This window comes from Branchiostoma lanceolatum, chromosome 3 (genome assembly GCF_035083965.1).
Source record: "Branchiostoma lanceolatum isolate klBraLanc5 chromosome 3, klBraLanc5.hap2, whole genome shotgun sequence".
NCBI lineage: Eukaryota > Metazoa > Chordata > Leptocardii > Amphioxiformes > Branchiostomatidae > Branchiostoma > Branchiostoma lanceolatum.
The window spans coordinates 20,369,407-20,393,740 of NC_089724.1; the positions used below are offsets into that span (position 1 = coordinate 20,369,407).

General features: G+C 43.2%; 3 protein-coding genes across 3 annotated transcripts; 1 reads left to right on the forward strand and 2 right to left on the reverse strand.

Moving 5' to 3' along the window:
- Positions 1-527: 527 nt before the first annotated feature.
- On the forward strand, positions 528-5,500 carry LOC136429433 (neuromedin-U receptor 2-like). The gene is made up of 3 exons (XM_066419263.1): positions 528-861; positions 4,281-4,558; positions 4,988-5,500. Exons 1-3 carry the CDS (start codon positions 528-530, stop codon positions 5,498-5,500), a joined length of 1,125 nt encoding a protein of 374 aa, XP_066275360.1.
- A 41-nt stretch (positions 5,501-5,541) lies between these two features.
- Positions 5,542-9,913, reverse strand: LOC136430930 (kelch-like protein 23). Its single transcript, XM_066422028.1, has 2 exons — positions 9,846-9,913; positions 5,542-8,786 (listed from the first exon to the last, which is right to left on the reverse strand). The coding sequence occupies exon 2, from the start codon at positions 8,643-8,645 to the stop codon at positions 6,903-6,905; it is 1,743 nt and encodes a 580-aa protein (XP_066278125.1). The 5' UTR covers positions 8,646-8,786; positions 9,846-9,913; the 3' UTR covers positions 5,542-6,902.
- A 5,132-nt stretch (positions 9,914-15,045) lies between these two features.
- LOC136429434 (neuromedin-U receptor 2-like) lies at positions 15,046-17,836 on the reverse strand. The gene is made up of 3 exons (XM_066419264.1): positions 17,419-17,836; positions 16,641-16,918; positions 15,046-16,127 (listed from the first exon to the last, which is right to left on the reverse strand). Exons 1-3 carry the CDS (start codon positions 17,723-17,725, stop codon positions 15,612-15,614), a joined length of 1,101 nt encoding a protein of 366 aa, XP_066275361.1. The 5' UTR covers positions 17,726-17,836; the 3' UTR covers positions 15,046-15,611.
- Positions 17,837-24,334: the final 6,498 nt, after the last annotated feature.

A 24,334-nucleotide genomic window follows, 5' to 3' on the forward strand; every position in this document is an offset into this window, starting at 1 on the left:
CATAGTCACGTCTTCGTTTGGTTGATATCGTTGATTATCACACTTAATGAATAAAAGATTACACTTTTGTTCCTTTCATTGTCTGACAATGCCATTGATGACATCACGTTCGATGATTTGCGCCGTCGCGATTGGACAAATCTTGAAAAGGGCGAGAAAGCCCTTAGGTGTGCATGCGTGTCTGTCGGCTGTTCCACCACCTGCAGCTGTGACACGTAGAACCTATAGCTATCATAATTAATTCCACCTTGGCAAGGCTGTTTTTGTATTCTTCTGAAAAGAAGTCTCACTAGTGCTGTGATTGGTCTAAACGTTCAAAGACACCGACTACCGCTTACTTGAAGTTGTTTCCACGTCTGTCGTATCAGAATATATTTTCAGATCGTGCCAAGACGCACAGCGACCAGTGCCAAGACGTGAGTCAGAGAGGCCACTACGTTTCTGATTGGTGAATGTGCGTACCTGCAAAGCAGAAGGTGGCGATATCTTAAACTCTATTTTCTGAACGCCACCTTGTAGTGACAGTCATGAACCTATCAGCAGGTTATAACGTCTCTGTGAACAGTTCGGACTTGTTCGATGCCCACCTCCAGCGGCTCATCGGGGTGGTGATGAACGGGCTGCTGACTCAGGGCGAGCTGTCGGCGGTGACGGCGGCGTACGGGGTCGTCTTCCTGGTCGGCGTCCTGGGCAACCTGCTGGTGGCCGTGGTGGTCCTGAAGGTCCCCCACATGCGCAGTCCCACCAACTACCTGCTGCTGAACCTGAGCGTGGCGGACCTGCTGGTACTGCTGGTCTGCATGCCCGTGTCTCTCATTGAAACATGGGTCGTCTTCCCCTGGCTACTAGGAGAGTTCATGTGTAAGTACTAAGTACACTTCGTTATATAAGTGTATTCCGTAACAATTACTAACTTGTGGTGTAAGGCAGACGATAATTCATATTATTGTCGAAAACTAGTTAAACGAAACGAATACATGAGTCTAGTCAGACCCCATCTGGAATGAGCAAGTGCAGCATGGTACTCACACCACAAGGATCATATCAATAAAATCGAAGCTGTCCCAACACTCACCATAGTACTAGTGCAATTTAGCTTGTCTCCGACCCGGAATGGAACACGCTTGAAAATAGAAGAGCTAATAGACTAACCATTATACAGAAATCTAGACAGTAGTGCTGCGTACCGGTACTGTGTACCGGTACTGTACCGTAAAAATTGATTAGGTACAGGTCCAAAATACCGTATCATGAAGTACCGGTATTGTACCGATATAAATTTACACCAAGTATGTGGCTATTTTGTGATTGATATCCTGACCTCATGCAACACCAAACGTGACCAAAGTGATACCCTGGAACAGCGTAACTGATATGCAACACATCACTCAGGCAGGTCGGGGGGTTTGAAAGCAAGGCCGAGGGAGTTTGGCGGTAGGAAATCTAGTTATGTTCTTTGAATAAAGTTGAAAACAGTGTGTTCTTTGAATAAAGTTGAAAACAGTTTATGTTTTTGTCATTGAAGAAGTTCAGAAAAACCATGTTAATTTTTCAAATTGTCCGGACCTATACCTAAACCTCGGTACCGGTACTTGTACCTGTACATGATGTTACGTTTAGGTACGCAGCACTACTAGACAGGCCTGGGCTTCCCGTTCGCGTTTCTGCAGCCTAGCCCGCGTCAATGGCGTCACAATCATATGGACTCAAAAAACTTCAACAAGGACTGTTATAGGTACTCTTACTTCACAATCATCTTGGACTGGAACTTCCTTTCATATACATCCTCCCAAATTCTAGACCCGGCTAAGTTCAGGGTCCAAAACATGAGGAACCGACAATAACCCCCAACAAAAGGGGGCTCCCAGTATCTATCCAGAACTAGAACCAGAACCCGAGCTACCAGACCGACCACGGGTAGGATCGCCCGACGGCCTTATGTTTCAATACGTTTAAAACATTTGGGAGTATGGTGGGCACGACATAAATAGAATACAACACTATTTTCCTTAGATGTGAGGACTCCACCACTAGTTGGTGATGATACGTTTGTCAAACGGGAAAAGGGACCAATTTGATGTTGTTCTCTTGTGGAGTTTTGCGTCATTTTGCACGGACAGCAAGCAACCTTTGTCACAATTAAACGGACTAGATCAGATTAAATTGGTGCGGTAAGAGTTGTATAAAGCGTTTTAAAACATGAATGTGTATCTTTTCCCCGCACTGCATCAAAAGTGGGATTTGCTAATGACGATAGACATGTACTTGCCCGGTAAGACTGGTATTAGCTGCCTGTAGCAACCACGCGCACTACTGCCAGGTTAATCTGGCATTACCGGCACGGACTTACCGGTATACTTAACAGTTATTGTCATTTAAAGGCTACTTCTCGTGCAGTTTTAGGTACAAACAACTCGTATGTCCAGATTCAATACCATGACAAGTGTGAGTTGGTATCCTGACAGAAAGGACAGGGAGCCCCATTTTGACCACTAATTGTGACCTACGTATCTGTAGTCCTCTCCTGCCCTCAACGTTTCGCAGAGTTTGGGAATGAACTAGAACATGTGTGTATTGGGCGGGACATGGCAATGTTGGTGTAATACGTTTCAGGACATCGGTGTTTGCTGTCATTCTGCATACTATCCTGTGCACAACTCATTTAAAGAGATTTGCAGGTGCAATTGCCCTCAATTTTGTTGATTAGGGTAAGAAAAATGATCAAGGGTAGATTCTTGAGTCAGTTGCTAGGTTACCGGTTGATAGTTCTCTCCAAATAAAAACATTGTCAGTGTTGATTTGGATGCCTATTCTCCGCTCCCTATAAAGGAAATGGGATGATTTGCCAATTGACAAGGTAGCTATGACCTTTATGCAGATTTGGACATTTAAAAGGGGAAGCATATGGCTTAAGATACATACGGAATTTAAAAGCTGTGAGTAAGTTATCAGGGTTTAGGCTGTTTAAAACAGTACATCTGTAGGTTTAACAAAGATCATGGATACTGTGAAATAACCTCAAAGGTTATTTCTCTCAAATATCATGCTTTCGAATGTTCACCATTTTAGACAGTCAAATGTCAATGACAGTCAAAACAAGGACGATGGCAGTCAAAACAAGATGTATTGGTATTGCAGGAGATGTAGAAATGAAACCCAGATCCATATGATAGCTTGATCCGTAAAGATGCTATACATTTTGCCTCTGGAACACTAAGGACCTATTGTGTTCATTAATACGCTTCCCAATGATGCTCTAGATGCTGCCAAAGCTGTACAAGTAACCACCGAGCATGGGGCACTGTCCTATATGTAGACCAATGTTGTTTTTCTGTTCACGTTCCAGGGATACTCCTAATAATATAAGCTTCACCATCATTAAAGTCTGCCCTCTAAGATACGGACAAGAAAAATGGGGCAAGAGCTTGCCGGAGAGTAAGGGATACCAGTGTTCCCAATATTTCCTCCATAGATCCAGTCCTTTTAGAAACAGATTTTTACTGGACACCTTGCTATTTAGTTTTGTGGGCCTTCATTGGTTTGTCGATTTTTGCTTTCAAAATCCACCGGTCACCAAATATCCTCACCTGTTATCAGTGAACAATCCGTTAAACTATGTAAAAAAACGGAGTATTTGGATTTTGTTTTTGCAACGTCGGTAAAGTTTACACCACTTTGACGAAAAAAAGTTGGTTCCATCTAAAACTGACCCGGGGTCAATAAACGGGGGGTTAGATAAACATCAATTACTTGTATGGCAATATTGGTGGCATGGTACATCATTAAATCGTGACCTTTGAGTAACAAGCATTCCGGATCCGATGAAGTGCTTGGGCACACATGCATTTTAGACTACAAATGGGATTTCATTTGTCAAACGATAGAATCAAGAAGTTACAGTCATTATCTTAACTACTTCATATATACTGGACCAAAGCCTCCTTCAACTGTAATTCGCCTCCAAATTCATAACATTCCAAAACACCCCTGATCAATAGGAGAATAGCTTTTTATATCCGAAGTAACTGTTCAAAATATCGGGTAGCATCGTTGAACAAAATGAACTGGTGGTATTTGTGGGATACTTGTCAAAATAAGCGCGTTTGAGAGGATCTTCTGAAAACAAACACAGGTATCTCGCCCAAAAGAATTCTAGAGATAAAAATGTGACTTAAATCACATCAAAATTGTTACCATGAATATGTTACCATATATATGATTGTGAGCAATGAAAGTCATTTAAAAGGCTCATGATGGCACTTGATGTTTTCTCTCCGCAGGCTACTTCTCTCCGTACATGGAGTTCGTGACGTTCCACGCCTCCACCCTGACCATCATGGCCATCAGTGTGGAGCGCTACTACGTCGTCTGCAGGCCGCTCCACTGCAGGGAGACCCTGACGGGCCGGTTCATCGCCGGCGTGCTGGCGGTGCTGTGGCCGGCAGCCTTCATCACCAGTCTGCCTGTTCTGTTCATCACACAGTTCAGGCAGATCGACTCTGTAGGACCGGACCCGCTCTACACGTGCGAGACTGAAACTGACACCTTCTGGGCTAAGGTGTGTTATTGTTGGAGTTATACAGACGGCAATAGTTGTCACTATAGACTCTGAACTCAGTTGAACTTGGGGTCCACATTTTTCACAATGAAGTCATAATAATGGGCGGAGTATGTCAAGCCATTGTAAATTGATTGTTATTAATACGGACGCCCAATCCTATTGTCTTCAATGACAACGTTTCTTTGCCATCGTTTAAGTCACCATTTCTCTGCACACAGAAATGCCACCCCATTGAGATGCATGCGGACTGGTTTTATACTTTGTTTTCTTTTTAAGGACTCATACAGCGTGTTACTTGATGATTTCGTTTTCAAAATCATTCTTGGTCGGTTAAAAAACACTAGATCTATAAATGCAATGATATTCCTGTCTCAACAATTACAATGTACCCAGAAGGCTTAACAGGATATTGTTTCCACCTCGCAGGTGTACCTGGTGTCCAGCGCAGCCGTGTTTTATTTCCTACCCATCGTGCTGCTGTCTGGCTGCTGTCTGGTCATCAGCCGCCACCTCAACAACCCTGACGTCCAGCCGTCCGTGGGACAGAGGGCGGCGGTGGACAACCGGATCCGCTCCCGCAAACAGGTGACCTACATGCTGCTGGCCGTGGCCGTGCTGTTCTTCATCTGTCTCCTGCCCTACCGCGTCACCGTGCTGGGCTTCATCTACGCCCCGGAGGAAATGTTGCAGTTGCTGGGCAACAAGGGCGTGCTGATCCTCGTCATCATCTGCCGCATCATGGTGTACATCAACTCCACAGTCAACCCCATCCTCTACAACACCACCTCCACCAACTTCCGCAGCGCCTTCAAGCAGGCCATCGGTATCAAAACTGGGAGAAAGACCAGACGAGGAACGGCAGAAGCGATGCGAAACACCAGCAACACCCACATGCGCACACACAGAAGATCGACTGCCATTTCTCTTTATGTACGCTAGATACTGCCGTTGAAGTAAGGACTTTGACACTGCGGCCAATGACTAGCTCGTATCGAAATATCATATTCCTTAACACTTTTACAGAACTGCAACTTTTTTTTCCCAATTTCGATCCGCTATTTCAATGGTCGGACGTCCTGCTCCACAAATTGATTAGATATGCTTAAATTCATTTGAAAATTATGAAGTCACTATGGTATATGCCTGTATCATACTATTTTACAATGATAAAACTATTAACAAATGTTCTCATTAAAAGCATATTGCTCTGTATGTCAATATGTGCAAATCGTCATTGATCATATTTGGACTAGAACATATTGAGGCAATACCGATACCGTGTTGTATATCATGATGTAGAACAGGACGATTACAATGTATATTTTGCCTTTATTGCCTTGTCATCGGTGTGTCATAATTGTGCATCAAGTTATGAAGGATATAGCGACAAGTCACGCTGACTCTGTATATGGAATATGGTGTAGTTATCAGTTGTAATATAACTAGTGTAGGATATTCTCATTGATTGCTAACTTAAGAACAGAACTGATTTTGGATACCGAACACATATCCGATAAGTGCACTTGAGAAAATTATTTTAGATGTGACAATGGTTAATGTACTGTATGACTTTTCATATTTGATTTCCTTGAATGTAACATTCCTTAACTGTCTAAAGACCATTCAAGATAGCGTGGACTTATTTGTTTATCTGTCAAAAGTAACCGTTACTGTATTTGAAAAGAACGCTACTTCAGTAGAAAGTTATAATATGATGATCTGGTAGTTTAACGCAGATGTATAACATTGTGTTTAGTAGCGACTATAACTTGCACATAGTAGTTGTAGGAGTTGAAACTCTTGACGACGATATTCGCCCGATGATGAAAGGTTTGCATAACGTGCTCTTTCAGACTTGTAAGCCTCAGTACAGACAATAAAGGGAAGGGAGTTAACAAGTACACTGTACAGTAATCATACGTGTTTTTGATATCAAAGACCCAACAAGGTAGATAATTATGCACAAGATCTGTTCCGATGGATTTAGTTAGTTTGAGAGGGAAGTTGCGAAGGCACTCAAACTTGTACTGACAAACAGAGGCCCCCCCTCGCCCTTTCCTTGTCTGTCCTCTATCGCTATGTAAGCTCAGCTCCACATTCAACCCTGCGTTTTGGCATGGTGAATATATCAATAGTCCTTATCCCCGTCAAATTTGCCTTAGTACTTCTGCTGAATGTACGCTGACCAGTACCCACTGTACCCAATCTAAAGAAGCATTATTTGCATCAAACTTAAGAACAGAGAAGGCCTTAATTACAAAGGTCTCACCACTGTCTCCTTTTCAACAGGGCAGGGGGTAAAGCTGACTACTCAGTATCCCTGTTCTTATAAACCCTCGCCCTAACTACGAGGCCTGTGTATTAGCCACTGTACATTTACGTTCTGTACAGTGGCGGACACGTGAGAGTTGACGGCGGCTGGTAGGTACATCTCCACCCAGGTGTTCTTGGAGGGGTCGTACACGTGCATGGTGGAGAGGGTGTCCTGCGTGTTGGTGTCCTCCCCTCCGGTTACGTAGATTTTCCCGTCTAGAGCAGCCACGGAGCAGTACATCCGGTCATACGGCAGGGGCGGGACGTCTATCCATTGGTCGGCATCTGGGTTGTAGAGTTGCATGAGTCTGGTAGACGTGAACGTGACGCCCAGTACCGCGATCAGCCCGCGAGCCGCGGCGCTGCACACGGCCCATGTTGACGTAGGTAGCGGCGACACGTACTCCCAATCACGCCGATCCAGGCTGTAGCACTGAACCTTTGCCGTGGATGAATGCTCTCCGGGCGTGGCGCCGCCGAATACATAGATCTTCTCACCGTAGGCAGTCGCAGAGGCCATTTCCACCTCTTGAAGCATTGAGTCGAATCGCTCCCATTCTGTGAAACGTGACACGTTCAAACGTTCTACGCTGGCCGTCTTAATGTGTCCGTCAAACCCGCCTAAGACGTACACGTAGTCTCCCAGGGAGACGCTACAGTGCCGATAACGTGCACGATTTAACTCCGGTGCTCCTATCCAGTTGTCGTCCATCAAGTCGTACACTTGGACCAAACTGAGGGGGCGTTTTCGGTACGAGTCGTAGCCGCCCGTCACAAACACACGATGGCCTGCCGCCGCCACGGCGTAGTATTTCATATCGTACTTAGGCAGCTGCTTACACTGCCGCCAGTAGTCTGTGGCGGTTTCGTACATAAACACACCTCTACACTCCTGCTCATGTTTGCCCCACAGCCCACCCACGATCAGCATGACGTCGGTCGAGCCTCGGTCATACCCGGGGAAGTTCGGAGTTACGTAGTCTTCTACAAGTTTTCCTCCGGCTGCCTGCTGTTCCTTTGCACGCGTTATTACCTCCAGGCTCTCTTTAGACTCGCGGATCAAGTAATACTCGTCAGGTAACCTGTCTAGATAGTCAGGTGCGATCTTATTGAGTTGCGTGACTTTTAAGAGGTCCGTCAAATGCTGTTTCCTCTTGTCATCGTCCCACTGCACCCACCTCATGACTGCTTCCAGGATCTGCTCCTTACCCTTGACGTTGGTTGCTGGGTTACAGATGTACGTTCTTAAGACGTCCAAAGAAATGTCAAGAAACTCGTCCGATTTCGCAACATCTGGGAAGTGATCCAGGGTGTACTTATGGGCTTCTTCCTTCAGGGCCAGACACTGGTGCGCAAGCGCGAAATGCTGGATGCCGAGACTGTTGGACATGTCGATATGCCGTTGAAGGAAAGCTGCGCATGCGTGCTTGAGATCCGGGAACTGAAAGAGTTCTGCGGCGGACAGCAGCCCCTGACAGTTGTCGATGGTGATCTTCGCCTCAGATGTGTAGATGTAGTCCAAGAGGAGCGCCATGGTCCTGGGCTCGAGCTCGTGGATCCGTATCTCCTTCTGGCGACTCTCGCGGAGAGATCCGGAGAACATGGTTGAGAAGTAGGGACTACAGGCGGCCAGCACGGCGCGGTGGCACGGGAAGGTGCAGTGTTCTACCCGCAACACCACGTCCGTGAACTCCCCGGACAGCTGCTGGTCACGCAGAGTCTGGAACAGGCTGCGGATGTGAGAAGGGCACCGGAAGTCATACTCCGTCATGGCGGGACTTCTGCTGCGGGCGATGTGGTGGTGGTAATCAAAGCTCCTTCAAATAAATCCACCTAGATTACAAGCTCACTGATCTTCCTCTGACTGGAAGGAGAACGTGATGTAACTTGTTGTGACGGACGCACTTTAGTACTAAAATAGAAACAAAATTGGATAACATGAAACGTGGATAAATATTGAAAAAGCATGATTACAGTATCATCCTTCAGAAGTTGCCTACGCTCATCAGTTGAAACAAAGGCCCCCATACCGTCTGAAAAAGGAGCTGTCTGTATAACATGCATAAAGGGTTTGCCCGATTTCAGCCGCAGTTACACAACTGCCAAAGTGGGTCGTCGGATATCCCGGCATCGGCTATTCATAGCTAGATGTGAACTGCCTGACATACTTAGGGATCGTCTCATAGTTTTGAACACGTTTTCAGGGAAGTGTTGGGTACAGGAAATGGAAATAGTGATAATAAATTTCATCATCTATATAGTCACAAGATTATCGTCAGAGGTGGATGGGATACGGTCGATAAAACAATAAACCTTAAAGTTAAAAAAAATCAAATCGGCAGGAATGAATATCTCTCAATTTGCAACACGATATACAAAGTGCTAAACAATTAAAAAGGTTACTTCGAACATTCAAGAATAACAAGAAGTTAAATATTGCTTATTAGCTTTGATATGCGTAGTTTTATCAGCCACAATGGCATACCAATGATAGCACAAAGAAAAACATATTTCTCTCAACGTTTCTCCTCCTATTCTTCAGAATACTGGCGCAATCAGTGCCCTTACAATATGTTTTTTCTTCTCAATGGAAAGCTGGGCGATGCTTCAAACTGATTCCGTTTGGAAAACACCATACGAACGTATGAGACCATCCCTATATTGTTTTGTAACTGCGACAGTCAAACCTCGGGTGTAGGTCTCTGCCTTCATAACATCAATAATAGAGAAATATAAAACTATGGCAAGTTTTCGATACAAAATAAAACGTATAGTCATGTAAAAATGCCATATGTGCTGGAGGAGCCCGTGAAATATTTCAACATTATCCTGCCGGTTGATAATATATATATATAGTTTTTCAAACAGAAGTCAAGTCCAATTTACTTATCAATTTGACAAAATCTTCCAGAAATATACCATTTGGCACTCATGTAATACAGAGTAGAATAAAGAGCAAATGGAAACGTACCTTAATTGTAGTGCGACTATATCTAAATTTGTCCAGTTGTGAAACCAATTGAGTTCAAAGGGGCAAGGATGCAACCAACTTAGAAGGGGGGGTAAAGGGTTCGCCCAGGCAATTGTGTTTTCCTAAAGATATTCTAAAATGTCCGTGGAGACATTTGGAATCATCTGCATCTTACTCAAAATGTCAAAGATGAAGCACGATAAGTTGAATTCAGTCAGAAAACATGTTTTTATAAGATCATTGCGTGATAAGTACTACCCAATACGTCTTCTTACTAGATTCAATGCCCCCCAAAAGGCGGCACAAATTCATCACTTGTTCAGCGAAGCCTGTGATTCTTTTAGGCAGTAAATCCAGCGACGCGGTGTTGTCTCCACAGCTAGTTCAGGATTTGCACATGTTTTCTGGTCAACCTTCAAGGACATGCCAAACTTTCTGAGCAGCAAGGCCCTTTTTACCTTCGCCAATAAGGTTGCGTTTTCTGGGCTGTGTCTCAAGTTGTGTGTTTGTGCGTGTGAACGGCATAACTCAAGAAGTCGAGGATGGATCTCTATGATATCTAGTATGTTGGTAGGAGTTCGTATGAAAAAAAATTGTAAGATTATGGGCCCTCTGGGGGCATTCTATTCTACTGCAGCAGAACTTTCGGTTTGATATCTCGTGTTCGTGATTTTTGAACGAACAGTTTAATCGATGCTAGACATAATCAAATGCTGATTATGCAAATCAGGATGCAATATGCATAACCAATGCACCCTTCTTTAGCAGCACTGAGATAACCCTTACTGTATACGAATAGGTCAATATATCAAAGAATGTTAAGACCATAGGGCCAATTGTGTAAATGATACGCTGGACTCAACATGTTTATTTACTCATATCTATTCAATGCATTTATGTAACGTTATAGTTCAATTCACTTGTATTCACTTGACTGTTCGCATGTATAGATTAATTTTGCATGATTAATGAGAAAGTGGTATAATTACATAGTGGCATTCGGTGAACATTGTTACATTTGGAACCTTATTTGCATAATTGATAAAGAAATGCCAGAATAGCTTTTTTGTGACATATGAAGACTTTCATACTTTGGACAACTTCTGTTATCTGGGTGGAGAAGATGATCAACTGATGAAAGTTATGCAAATGAGGACCTTGACTACATTAGCAATGCGAAACCTTTATGGTCAGTGGTAAAAGTTAACATCATTTGGCGGAACTCCATCAGTTTTCCAAACTTATAAGTGCGCCGTCTTCCTCCTCAAGTACGCCATTAGCCCGCGCACGCTGCGCTGAGAGAGGTAATTACGTACTGCTCCCTATGATCAGCCGCTATGTAGCAGGTCCTTGGAAATAATGATCTATTACACGGCCTCTACCTTGTTAGCATGAACTTCAAATTCTTATCGATTCAGATTCAACAACTAACCGGTTTTTATTTTTTTCGGCAAACATTATATAATGTCCTTTGTTCTAGTTAATTGAGCTGTATACACAAGGTGTTTTATCACATATGAATACCCAGAGTAGTTGCTTCAGATGATGGTACAACAAGCTCTTTTCTCCATTTGTTGTACTTAATCTATTGAGATGTATACCCATCTACAAGGACATGTTTACTGTTGAATCAATGAGGTTTTATATGAAACCTCATTGGTTGAATACAGGAATAAAAGACCTGTTGGTCATGATATCATATTTTGTCGCCTCAATTCTTGTTTAACAAGATTTATGATTTCAAGATTTGAAAATATAGGAATCTTGTTTTTGCCCGCCTTGTTTTTTTTCGCCCTATCTCATTAGTTTTGGAGTCTGTGGATGATGTCATCCATAAAATTTACTTGCTGTGGCCTTAAAACCACTTTAAAGTGTGAAAAATACATAAAGATGTTCTTTTGGTTTACTTATATTATTCTAAAACAAGTTAATGATACTATTTTGAAAGAAGTAAAGTAGTCATCACTGCCCCCTGCAGTCAATTAACCCTTTATAGAACTTCACGTTTTCTTCATTAGTCATGTTAAGTAGGACATAATTTGCATAAAAACATTTCTTTATTTTGATCATTACCTTGTGTGCCTATCTGCCCAAAACGATTCAAATCATCCACCCTGCCCCACTTATCCGCTTCCAAATATAACAACACAGACGCACAATGCAGTTGAAAACAAGCCAAACTTACTCACTTACTTCCTACCCCAAGACTTATCCACTACTAAAACACCATGAACCTGGCATTTGCAGAAAAATTAACCTTAAACTCTTAAGCTTTGCTGCAATACCGTAACTTGACCTTCCTTTTCTCGACCCCTACATATTTACTAAATATTATGCAGAACCATCCACACTTCGTCGATCAAGGTTAGACACCCAGGTAATAATATACGCCAAAAATAGTTACTCAGGCAACTGGCGCATCTACACTTCACAGCATCAAATTATGTTGTCCACAAACAAACAAACAAACAAACAAACAAACAAACAAACAAACAAACAACCATACATACACAGCCTGCTGCAGTACCGTAGAAAAACACCAGGTGAACCATTTTCGAACTTGACCTTCCTTTCTTCAACCACTACTCACCTACCAAATATCATCCAAATATCCAACGACGGCTTCTTAATCCACACCACAACTGCTCCACCATGGCACAACCGAAAAGGCAATTGATATGTAAAGTTTTTAACTTTATTTACATATATTTCAGTACATGTCATGTGAACGTCAGCAACATACAGATTGAACTTTATGCGTTTTTTTCTTTCACAGGTTGGTTCACAAGTAACGCTATACCCCGGAGTTCTTACTTGCCCTTGGGTAACAGTGCTTGCGCTACCTTACCTCATAGAATACTGTACCAGACGAATATCGAGTTCACAGTTCCAGTTGTACTTTAAATACATGTACTGATATTCTTACAAGTTACATGACTGTGGTTACAATTTCAATCAACATGTTTCAATCATTGGCTAGGTACACATGTACAAATAGAACATATGCTCGACTCGCACAGCATAGAAAGACACAACTCCATCCGTTTGTCTAAAATAATGACAAGAGTCTCACAAGTTTGAGTTAAATTCCGACTGGCTGTCCGTAATCTATAGACGCCGGTATGTCCATCACTGCAGCGCTATGTGCTTATGGTGCCGCGAACGTAAAACCACCGCGAACAATCCATTTTCTCCATATATAACGCGAAATTCGATCCCCGCGAACTTATATGCTTTGTAATGAGACAGTGGACAGGTAGAGGCCTTATTGAGTACATCAAGCTGTCTGCCTTCGGTGGCCTTTAGCAGGCGTGCGGCTCTTTATGGTGCCGACACGCCCCGGGACACGCCCCGGGACACGCCCGGGACCCCTCGCATGCTCGCTATCGACGTAATTGTCAATGGAGACCGCATTATTTTGGTCCTTTTAACAATGTCATACATGTTCCGCCTTTAAGGCCCCCTCTCACTGGGCTACGGTACTGTGGCGGCATTGCCACGGCAGATTTTTACGGCACCGTCGCGTTTCTTTCACCAAATTTCATTTGCACTCTCACTGACGTGCGGCGCATTTGCGTTTGAAGCCCAGATGAGCAAGTTATTGAATGAAATTTATTGTTCGACAATCGTATATGGTACAATATATGGCACTAAATCAACAATACTGCAAGGCTAACCTATCCTACAATTATAAGTACAAAACATTATCGATAACAGTGTATGAATTACAATAAAGCCATGTATGGATTATTTTTTCCCTCGCTTTTAGGATGAAGTATAATGAAATTGACTTATGTAGGTGGTATAGGAGTTGGACATGACAACAATACATGGGACATATCGTTCTGTGTACCAGATAGGCTGAAGTTTGTCTTAGTAGTAACTAATACTTTGTAATAGTGCATCTGTCTCTTTGCCATAAGTGGGACAGACCATGGCCATTACAAATTGAAATTTATCTTCAATATTTTCGCTACATGTGGAACACAATCTGTAAGTGCCTGGTGTGTTGTGGTGTCGATCCTTTTCAACTTCTAAACAACGTGCGCGGATTCTCAGTGTAGTTATGCTTATTGATTTATTATGATTTGATGTGATATAGTCTTCCCTACCAAAGTGATTTTTGATTTTATAAAATGTGTGGAGTTTACTGATGTTTCTAAGTGGTTCCCTCCAGCCAGGGAGAAACGTGAGTTTCACACTTTCTTTAAATGTATATCCAAAACGGTTGGTATTAACGTTAACTGCGGGGCTAAGCCAAACATGTCTACATAATATGTCCTGAACGTGAGTAGCCCAGTCATTTTCTTCTTCGAATGATGAAGTGTCGTATGTTTTTTTAATAGTCCTGTTAGTAGGTAAATTACTTAATCTTAGCGAGAGTATCTAATCAACTATGTTTGACTATCAACGATCAATAGGAATTCTTCTAATTCACCCCTTACGGCGAAACATTGAGTAAGATTTGCGATACAGTGCCTGACAGGTATATCAAGTTCAGTTTATCACTGTATTTCTTGAATGGCAGAGGAGCAGGGCGAGTGCATGTAGACGAGTGGTCTGATTTCTTTCCTGAGCGACTAGTCTATCAACTTCCGTACTGGAATAAATGTACAATGCAGAGATCTAATTTTCAGTGGGATTAAGCAATATCCCAATAAAAATATCAGAGGATCTACAGCTACAATCCTCAACCTCACTACAAAGCAGTAAATTAGGTTCAACCAAACTCTCAAACAGATCAATAGCTAGGGAAATGGACCGATTGCAGTTTGATGGTAGTGCTTTCAATTTATCAGAAATCGCAGTGCTGTCAATGGATCAAAATACAATGCAAAATTGATTTCAAGTGATAAAAGGATTTTCATTTATGACACTTGGTGCAACAAAAGTAACATGTTATAGAATATACGTATAACCTTGAAACTGACATATCACTTTTACACAATAGCGCGCGCGGTGAGCTCCCGGCAAGGTCCCGGCGAGCGCGCGGCACTTTGTCACTTGCGTTTTTTTTTCAAATTTTGAAAAAAATCGCCATTTCAACCGGCACGCCGACGGTGTGGACCGGCACTGGTACGGCACTGAGACGTCACTTGGACGGTACGCGGAGGTCTGTGCACGGCACTGCGGCGGTAGCCATTTCCAAGCTACCGCACGTTACCGCCACAGTACCGCGGCCCAATGAGAGGGGGCCTTTACACAGGCAGTTATCGGCTCATGACCTTTGTACCGCATATGCCGATTTTTAGTGCACCTTTTCAGTTAATCAATATCATTTGATTTGTCGATGATTTTGACAAATTTTCGTGCATTTACCAGGTATTGGTGACGACGCAGCGTTCAGAAATGCGAAGTCACTGACAATGGAGTGAATAGGAACCGGTTTGGAATTTTGGGATTCCGTGCAATTAAAAGGTGCATGTGTGTTGTGATCAGTGGTGAAATTAACTGGCTTTTACTGTACTAAATACTGCTGGCAGGTCTTGAAATTAGACTATGATACTATCGATAACAATCTTTATCGCGAGATTAGCTATGATAGCTGACATATTGACAAGTAGAGCTAACTTCACAAACATTAGGTTTACAATCACTCCACTGCAATTTCCATTTATCAAACAAAATTCAAGTTACGCAATTGTTTTTTCGGCTACTGTGTTCTTCTCCCAGCGTTCATTCTAAGGAAGTAACGCTCCTGTGACACTATGGTATATGGATAGATTATTGCGGTAGAGGCACTGAATTGTCAAATCATTACTTTATTTACATTATATTAGTTACTTGCACTTGAATAGCACTCGATCTTCTGCGTGTGTGCATGCGGATGTTATCGGCCGTCGGGTTGGCCTGTGTATTTCCTGGTAGCTCTCCTTTCCAGTTGCCGATGGCCTGCTTGAAGGCGCTGCGGAAGTTAGTGGAGGTCGTGTTGTAGAGGATGGGGTTGACTGTGGAGTTGATGTACACCATGATGCGGCAGATGATGACGAGGATCAGCACGCCCTTGTTGCCCAGCAACTGCAACATCTCCTCCGGGGCGTAGATGAAGCCCAGCACGGTGACGCGGTAGGGCAGGAGACAGATGAAAAACAGCACGGCCACGGCCAGCAGCATGTAGGTCACCTGCTTACGGGAGCGGATCCGGTTGTCCACCGCCGCCCTCTGTCCCACGGACGGCTGGACGTCAGGGTCGTTGAGGTGGCGGCTGATGACCAGACAGCAGCCGGACAGCAGCACGATGGGCAGGAAATAAAACACGGCTGCGCTGGACACCAGGTACACCTGCGAGGTGGAAACAACATCATCATGAGTCTTGTAGTTGATTATATAGTTGGTATATTTAGCTTCAGCTCAGATTTGGATGTACATTTATCCGAAATTTACACATATTTACGGGGTCAATTTGTGGTTGGTATTTGTGGGTAAATATTATATATCACATTTGCCATGCATTTACATACGTTTGGTAAATCCCACATTTTGTGCAGTGAACAGCTGACTCCATCTCCTTCCCCATGCAAAGTTACATACAAGCCTTTAACTGTAATGGACTATCCAGAAGTAAGTTCTTCCCATAAATGAACTATCCCAAAACCACACTACTCCAAAATGAAATTGAGTGAACTCATTCGATGACAAATGAGCTTGTTGTAAAACCACTTGCATTTCTTTTTGACTCACCCTCTAAATTGTCGTTTAAGGACAACTTGGAGCTGCCGTCTATCACAGGATATACTATAATCATACCTTCAAGTCATAATGTACACAATGATATGATCAAGAAGAACAACACACCTTAGCCCAGAAGGTGTCAGTTTCAGTCTCACACGTGTAGAGCGGGTCCGGTCCAACAGAGTCGATCTGTCTGAACTGTGTGATGAACAGAACAGGCAGACTGGTGATGAAGGCTGCCGGCCACAGCACCGCCAGCACGCCGGCGATGAACCGGCCCGTCAGGGTCTCCCTGCAGTGGAGCGGCCTGCAGACGACGTAGTAGCGCTCCACACTGATGACCATGATGGTCAGGGTGGAGGCGTGGAACGTCACGAACTCCATGTACGGAGAGAAGTAGCCTGCGGAGGAAACAAAAACGTCGTTTGAGTTGTTTGCAGCTGCATCATTACTGATGGACAAAGTACCCTGCCAGGTCGGAATCAGTATGTTGACCTGTGTTGATCGAACTCAAATTGAGCCAACTAGGCTTTATTGGGCAAGGCCAGCTAGCTGTACAATTAGCAAAAATCAGTCCAAATATGCTGAATAATTTGCCGGTAGAGTTACTCCTTCAGAAAAGGTATGTATAAACGTTGGTCCTGGTACATGGTGCACCTAGATTCTTATGGCATGCTAACAGCCTATTCTCCTATTTGGCAGTATTCGACTGTTTGTTTTTCGCTCGCAAGGAAGCTTGGTGAAGACCTACAGTCAACGGCGTTTCATACATAGGTACACCACTTACTTAGCTGAGATGAATGAATGTATGAGCGTGCAAACAAATCTTAGATAAAGAACACAACAATTTGAAATAAATCATAGACCGTCAGAAGTGGAAGTCAATTCTAAGAGTACTTACAGGCGAACTCTCCGAGTATCCACGGAAAGGAGACCCATGTTTCTATGAGGGATATGGGCATGCAGACCAGCAGTACCAGCAGGTCCGCCACGCTCAGGTTCAACAGCAGGTAGTTGGTGGGACTGCGCATGTGGGGGACCTTCAGGACCACCACGGCCACCAGCAGGTTGCCCAGGACGCCGACCAGGAAGACGACCCCGTACGCCGCCGTCACCGCCGACAGCTCGCCCTGAGTCAACATGGGAGGCTCCATCCCCAACACTCCAGTGCTATTTCTGCCTCCACTAGCATTAGATACTCCCTCCATGGTAACGTCGAAAGTGAAGATTGATTGAATAAGACAACGCTTAACGTTATATTCCTACGGCTCAGGCACACGCACAGGCGCACGAGGGTAGGTGTGACATATGAAACTAAAACGCTGTAGGAGACTGGGATGTTTCAGGCCAACTGCGGTATCCTAACAACAACGAAAAGGCTGCGCTCAAAGAAATTATTGACAATTAAGCAGGCCGGGATTCAAGATTCAGTAATTACTTATTCTGGCAGGCCAGTGTAGTATAGCCGCTTTGGGTCGTGCAACCAGTAATGGCCTCTGGGGGTTTCTATGATAGTTCTAAAAGAGTTCTCAAAATGGTTTACTGGACATAGTTTGCCGTAAAACGCTAGTTTTGAATAATGAATCTATCTGTGCCTATATGACTGGGTTCGTTTCGGCGAGTTTTGTCTCCACCACAATTCGTCCGTGGCATGGAATTGACGATGTGAGCATCCTTTAAATGTTGACGACACATGAGAGTATCCCTTTGATGCAAGTTACTTCCGAAACGCTAATTACAATGACGTATGTGACGATACTGTAAAAGACCTTGGGGCATTGGTTTGAGCATCCGCCGTGTCTTGGGCACGTTAGTTACGTATTGGAAGGCGCAGCCAGCCACTCTCCTCCACAGCCGTTTCCCTCCCCCCAAATAGAAGTTAATATTTAGACCTGGTTTGAGCGAGGCTCCGCTAGGATAGGAGCGCGATCTTTTTTTTATCCAGGCTTAAGATTTACTTGGGGCAAGAAAAAAAATGAAGGAAAAAAAGCATAAAATCACGTTGAAGATAAAGTAAATACATTTGAAATGAATACATGTATAGATTAGGCTAGCGTGTGTTGTCGTGGAAAAACAATATTTCATGACAATACCAAGGTTAGACGTAGTATTCAACTCCTAGTTGTGGAGCCGATGCCCTGATGGCTAGGCTAATGGACACGGGGTCGAGAGGTCGATCCCTTGCTTTACTGGGCTAGACGTGTTGTGTCCTTGAGAAAAAAATGGTGATGTTCGGGGAATAATGGACCTAGGGTCATACAAGAGTTTGAACCTTTACGGTCGATTCGGGATTGCATACCTCGGTGAACGATTTAACCAATGGAAGTGAAACAAGAAGAGTGCAGATAGGATGTCCAGGGACGGCGTACTAGACCCCATATGACAGAATTATTTTACTTTTTCACTGCTATCCACTGCGAGAACGGCCGTTAATACAACCCAAATTTCCCAACTTGACTTATGTCGGGTGCCATTCTTCCTCTGTCACCCGAACCACTGTAGCCGCCTAGAATCTCCCAACAGAGATGGGTAAAATATCAACTCAGGTGGTATTTTGTAGCTAGATATCAAGAAACATAATTGGTACCACAGAGGAAGATCGCGAGGGGCCCATTTGCTCGCGGCCACAACCTTGTCCTGCCGGGACTCCGGCTGATTGGCCCTCTATACATGTATATGTGAGGGCCACGGACCTATGTAGTGCCACCACATGCAATAGCCCTATTGAAACCACTGTCGCTTTAATTTGTTCGTGCACTATGTGTATGCAAATTAGGTCATAATTTGTCAGTACTTAGTCAGCTGAAAGGGAAAGAAATTCCCGAGAATTATACACTTTTAATAAAACGAACTGACTGTGTTTACACGTAGTCGGTACATGAAACACGATTCAGCAGAGAAACATTACGAAGATTGGCGAACGTGAAAACAACAATGATTTCAACCCCCCAAAAAACTTGATGGCCTATATCGCCCATCGATCGCACAGTGTTGGAGATACTGATGGTGATCAATCTCTACCACACGTTATTCACCGATTTCCCCATCCCACAAATTTGCGGTTATTCTGTCCAAGCTGTTCGCGGCGACTGGAAGCGGAACTGCAGATGATGCGCATGCTCTGGTGGGGTGCATCTTGGAGACATTCGGACAACGAAGACTCGCTACAATATTATCGAAGTAGATTCATCTTCCGAATGTATCATGGCCGCCGGCAAGGAATGTATCTACACGGATGTGGTGATGGCATGCGCAGTACAAGGCAAATACAAGTACAGACGAAGCCACTTAATTGCACCTCGGATAAACACACCTTCCGTTTAATTGCACCGAATCCCAAACTCCCAAACCGGTTCCCATTCACTGCATTGTTAGTGACTCCGCATATCTGCACCTCGCATGGTCACCAATGCCGGATAACTGCACCAATTTTTTTCAAAAATCCTCGACAAGTTAACTGAAAAGATGCGCTTAAATCGGCAAACGCGGTACACATGAGCCGATACCTGCCGGTGTAAAGGCGCAATACCGCCAATATGTTTAAATGAATGAATGAAGACCTTTATTGCACATTTCTGCCACACTTGGCTAAGTACAGGTCACAACAAAACAAAACAACAAGTACAGTTAACGGGACAAAAAGAATATGACTATCATTAGATAAATTCTACTTCTCCTCGCTTTTCGGTTATAGTAGATATAAAAGAACAGACGTGTTTTTCAATGGGAGGTTTGTCTAGTCGCATTAGGAATATGAATTTTTGTACAGTGCTTAAATGTGTGAAGTAGGGAAATAAGTTTTCTACAAGCTTATACAGTTCATTTCTTTCTTTGGTATATAATCCACATTCTACCACAAAATGACATTCGTTTTCTATTCTATTCAAATTACAATGTTTACATAATCGTTGTTCTAGAGGAGTGCGAGTATGTCTTCCCGTTTCAATGTGTAGTTTGTGGCAGCTGATCCTTAGTCTTGTGACTGTATTCCTGACCCTCATATTTGCATTACTTAGATATTTTTCTTCATTATAAGTTGTTTTGAATAATCTATATGATCTTAACTTGTTTTTGGCAGCCCCACCTTTGTTGTCGTTATGTATTTCTTTTAGAAACGTTTGGAAGTAAATGTCTTTTATCCGCTGGCCAATGGAACTAACAATTTCTGTATCTGTATCTGTATCTCTATAGCCGGTATAACCGCCATCAGGCGTAACACACCAGCTTCGCAGGCACGCGGCGCGGCAGCAGCTAGTCATATTACACCGAACGGTCTGTTACACCTAGTCTTTGCATATCTGACTGCAACCGTTCTTTAAAGCTACTTAGTGATGAAGCTCCTACAGTACTTGATGACAACGAGTTCCATTCTACTATGGTTCTCGGGAAATACGAATTTTTGAACACGTCAATCCTTGGCTGATAACTCTGGTACTTAAAAGCATGACTATTTCTGGTCCTCTTCTGAGCTGGCATTAGATACTTATCGGTCGGTACGTCCACAAGTTTATTAGTCATCTTGTACATCATGCAAAGTCTGGACATTGTTCTCCTGTCCTCAAGTGACATCCATTGCAGGTCTGCTTTCATTTTTGTTACACTGGCGCCCCTTTCATAGTTGTTCGTGCAGAATCTGGCAGCTTGGTTCTGCACCCTCTCGAGTTTATCTATATCCTTCTTTGTGTATGGATCCCAAACTGTTGCAGCATATTCAAGGTTTGGTCTTACTAGAGACGTGTATGCAAGTGATTTTACCTTTGCTGGGCATGCCCACAAATTACGTTTGATCACTCCCAATGTCTGTTTAGCCTTAGTTGTTACTTTGTTGATATGGGTGTTCCACTTTAGCCCCGTTGTTAATGTAACGCCTAGGTACGGGTGGCTCTTTGCTGTTGCTAGAGCCTGTCCACAGAACTGGTAGGTGGTTACAATTGGGTTTCGTTTGTTTGTTATATGCATGATGTAACATTTTTCCGGATTAAACTGCATTAGCCATCTGCTTTGCCATTCTTCGAGTGTGTTCAAATCTTCTTGCAAAAGCTGTGAATCACTCTGTGTGGACAACTCTATATATAACAGGCAGTCATCGGCAAATAACCTAACATTTGAATCAAGCTGGTCTGGTAAGTCATTTATGTACAGGAGGAAGAGTAACGGTCCCAGAACAGTTCCCTGTGGTACGCCTGACGCAACTCTAACTGGAGCTGAGGCCTTGCCTTCTACCACTACCGTCTGTTCCCTATTGGTCAAGAAAGCCTTCAACCAATTTAGTGTGGTGCCTTGAATTCCGTAGTGCTCTAGTTTAGTGATGAGTCTGCTATGTGGGACTTTATCGAAAGCTTTAGTAAAATCAAGAATTGCTAGATCTACCTGTTTTTTACTGTTCAGTGCGCCAGCTATGTCGTGAGCTGTCAATATAAGCTGTGTTTCTGTGGATCGCTTTGCTCTGAATCCATGTTGGTAGTCAGTCAATATGTTGAAACTTTCTAAGTGTTTCATGACATGACTATGGATAATGTGTTCAAGTAGTTTGCAGGATATACAGGTCAGTGATACAGGTCGGTAGTTGCCGGGGACAGCTCTATCTCCCTTTTTAAAAATGGCACATATATTTGCATCCCTCCAGTCTTTGGGAATTCGTAACGTATTTGTATTGTATGAAATTGGAAGATGCCATAAGAAAGCAAACCCGCTCTCCTCTAAAGACTTACGTATTCCTGTCGCCCAACATTTAACACCAGATTTGTCTAGATCTAACTGACAGTAGAAAGCATCTGCTTGAAAACTGTCGGCTGGCACATTTTGGCGAAGTCTAAGAAAATATTTGACGCCATTTAGCGAAGCCTCCACTTGTATGGGGTATCTTCCTAATTCCGCCCTTGCAGCTAGGCTGCAAGCAGATTTTGGTACACGTAATGATTGTTTGCAGAATTTTAAATGAACGGATTCAATTGGACAGGAATTTGAACTTTTGAACGAGCCCCATATTTCAGAGCCGTAGAGAATAATGGGTTTAACGCACGCATCAAAAAGTTTGTTTCTCACAGAAATGGGGGCGTCGGCATTGTCTAGAGATTGGTTAATGCCGAACAAAGCTTTTAGACCTTTCCTGTAGAGGTGTTTGTGATTCGCCTTGAATGTGCCGGCAGAGTTGACAATAATACCTAAGTAACAATAGGATGTAACTAATTCAACAGGGTTTTTCTGGTATGTAAACAAACAGTCTTTTGGAAGACGGCCACCTTTAGAGAAAACAACAACTTTTGTTTTCCTAAGGTTTACATTCAGTCTCCATGTATTACAGTAGTTTTCTAGCTTGTTCAAAGAGGTTTGTAACCCTTGTTTAGACTCGGAAAAAATAACTAAGTCATCTGCGTACAATAAACAGGGAATACGCTTATCATGCATAATTGGTGGTTTACATTCATTGTCAAAGATGGTTGTAATATCACTAATAAATAAGTTGAATAACGTTGGGCTTAAATTACGGTATCAGGACAACTCGGCCCATTTCCAACTCGGCCCATCGCAAATCTGGTCAACTCGGCCCATCGCGGTGGTCAACTCGGCCCATTGCCGAGGTCAACTCGGCCCATCGCCAAATTTCCACAAAATAAAAATAAAAAAACACTCACCTTCTAAACCACAACCTCATGACTGCAATTTTTAATGTTTACCCGCCGTGTCCCGGGTAGTAACATACATGTAACATGTTTAGTAACAATGTCTCATTGCGTAATTGTCAAACAACTTCGAATTGTTGAGGATTTTGGAGCTCCATACCGCCGGTGCTTTTGATAGGCAATCGACATAATTTTCATAGAGACCGTGTTTTTTTTTGTCTGAAAACTTCGAACTGTTGACTTAATTTGAGGTTTTTGGAGACCCATACCACCGGCGCTTATAGGCAATCAACTTGATTTAATACAGACCACGTCTTTTTGTCAGAGAACTTCAAACTGTTGACTTTGAGGTTTTGGGCCGAGTTGACTAGGGAGATGGGCCGAGTTGACTAGGGAGATGGGCCGAGTTGACTAGGGAATTGGGCCGAGTTGACTGGGCCGAGTTGGTAATGGGCCGAGTCGTCCGACATTCTTAAATTACAACCTTGTTTGACACCGCTATGCGTAACATATGATTCAGTGAGACCATGACTATGTTTGACACAATTTGTAGTTTTAGAGTACATATCTTTGATAGTTTGAAGAAATTTACCACCTATACCAAGCTTGTTCAATTTAAATATGAGGCCATTTCTCCAAACTGAATCAAAGGCCTTACTAAAATCTACAAAACATGCAAAGATGCGAGAGTTCTGACTGATATATTTCCTAACTAGGGTGCTAACTACGAAAAGATTATCTGTTGTTCTAAAGTTTTTCCTAAAGCCTGCCTGATGGGGTTTGAATAATGTGTTGTTTTCTGCATAATTTACTAAACGAGTATTCAATATGGAAGAAAATAGTTTACCTAGACAGCTCATAATAGAGATTCCACGATAGTTGTCTGGGATGGAAGGGTCCCCTGACTTGTGAATTGGCACGATATGGCTGAGAGACCATTCCTCAGGAAAATATTCATTTTGTAAACACATATTAAAAACCTGGAGAAGTGACTTTTTCAATATCATTTTACCAGATTTCAACATTTCGTTTAGAATCATGTCATTTCCACTAGATTTATTGTTTTTGAGATTAGAAATGGCAGTGGTTAATTCCCCAATGGTTATTGGGGAATCAAGGACAGAGGGGTTTACCACGCTCCTTCACAGCGTCGTAATAAATTGACTTGTTCCACTGAATATGCGAGTGCGAGTC

What these genes read in the sequence shown, in the direction of transcription:
- LOC136429433 (XM_066419263.1), top strand. Translation starts at nt 528, where the DNA reads ATGAACCTATCAGCAGGTTATAACGTCTCTGTGAACAGTTCGGACTTG. An exon ending in GCTACTAGGAGAGTTCATGT is followed by an intron (nt 862 to 4,280) that starts GTAAGTACTAAG and finishes TTCTCTCCGCAG; the next exon opens with GCTACTTCTCTCCGTACATG. An exon ending in CTGACACCTTCTGGGCTAAG is followed by an intron (nt 4,559 to 4,987) that starts GTGTGTTATTGT and finishes TCCACCTCGCAG; the next exon opens with GTGTACCTGGTGTCCAGCGC.
- LOC136430930 (XM_066422028.1), bottom strand. Translation starts at nt 8,645, where the DNA reads ATGACGGAGTATGACTTCCGGTGCCCTTCTCACATCCGCAGCCTGTTC.
- LOC136429434 (XM_066419264.1), bottom strand. Translation starts at nt 17,725, where the DNA reads ATGGAGGGAGTATCTAATGCTAGTGGAGGCAGAAATAGCACTGGAGTG. An exon ending in GATACTCGGAGAGTTCGCCT is followed by an intron (nt 16,919 to 17,418) that starts GTAAGTACTCTT and finishes TTTCCTCCGCAG; the next exon opens with GCTACTTCTCTCCGTACATG. An exon ending in CTGACACCTTCTGGGCTAAG is followed by an intron (nt 16,128 to 16,640) that starts GTGTGTTGTTCT and finishes TCCACCTCGCAG; the next exon opens with GTGTACCTGGTGTCCAGCGC.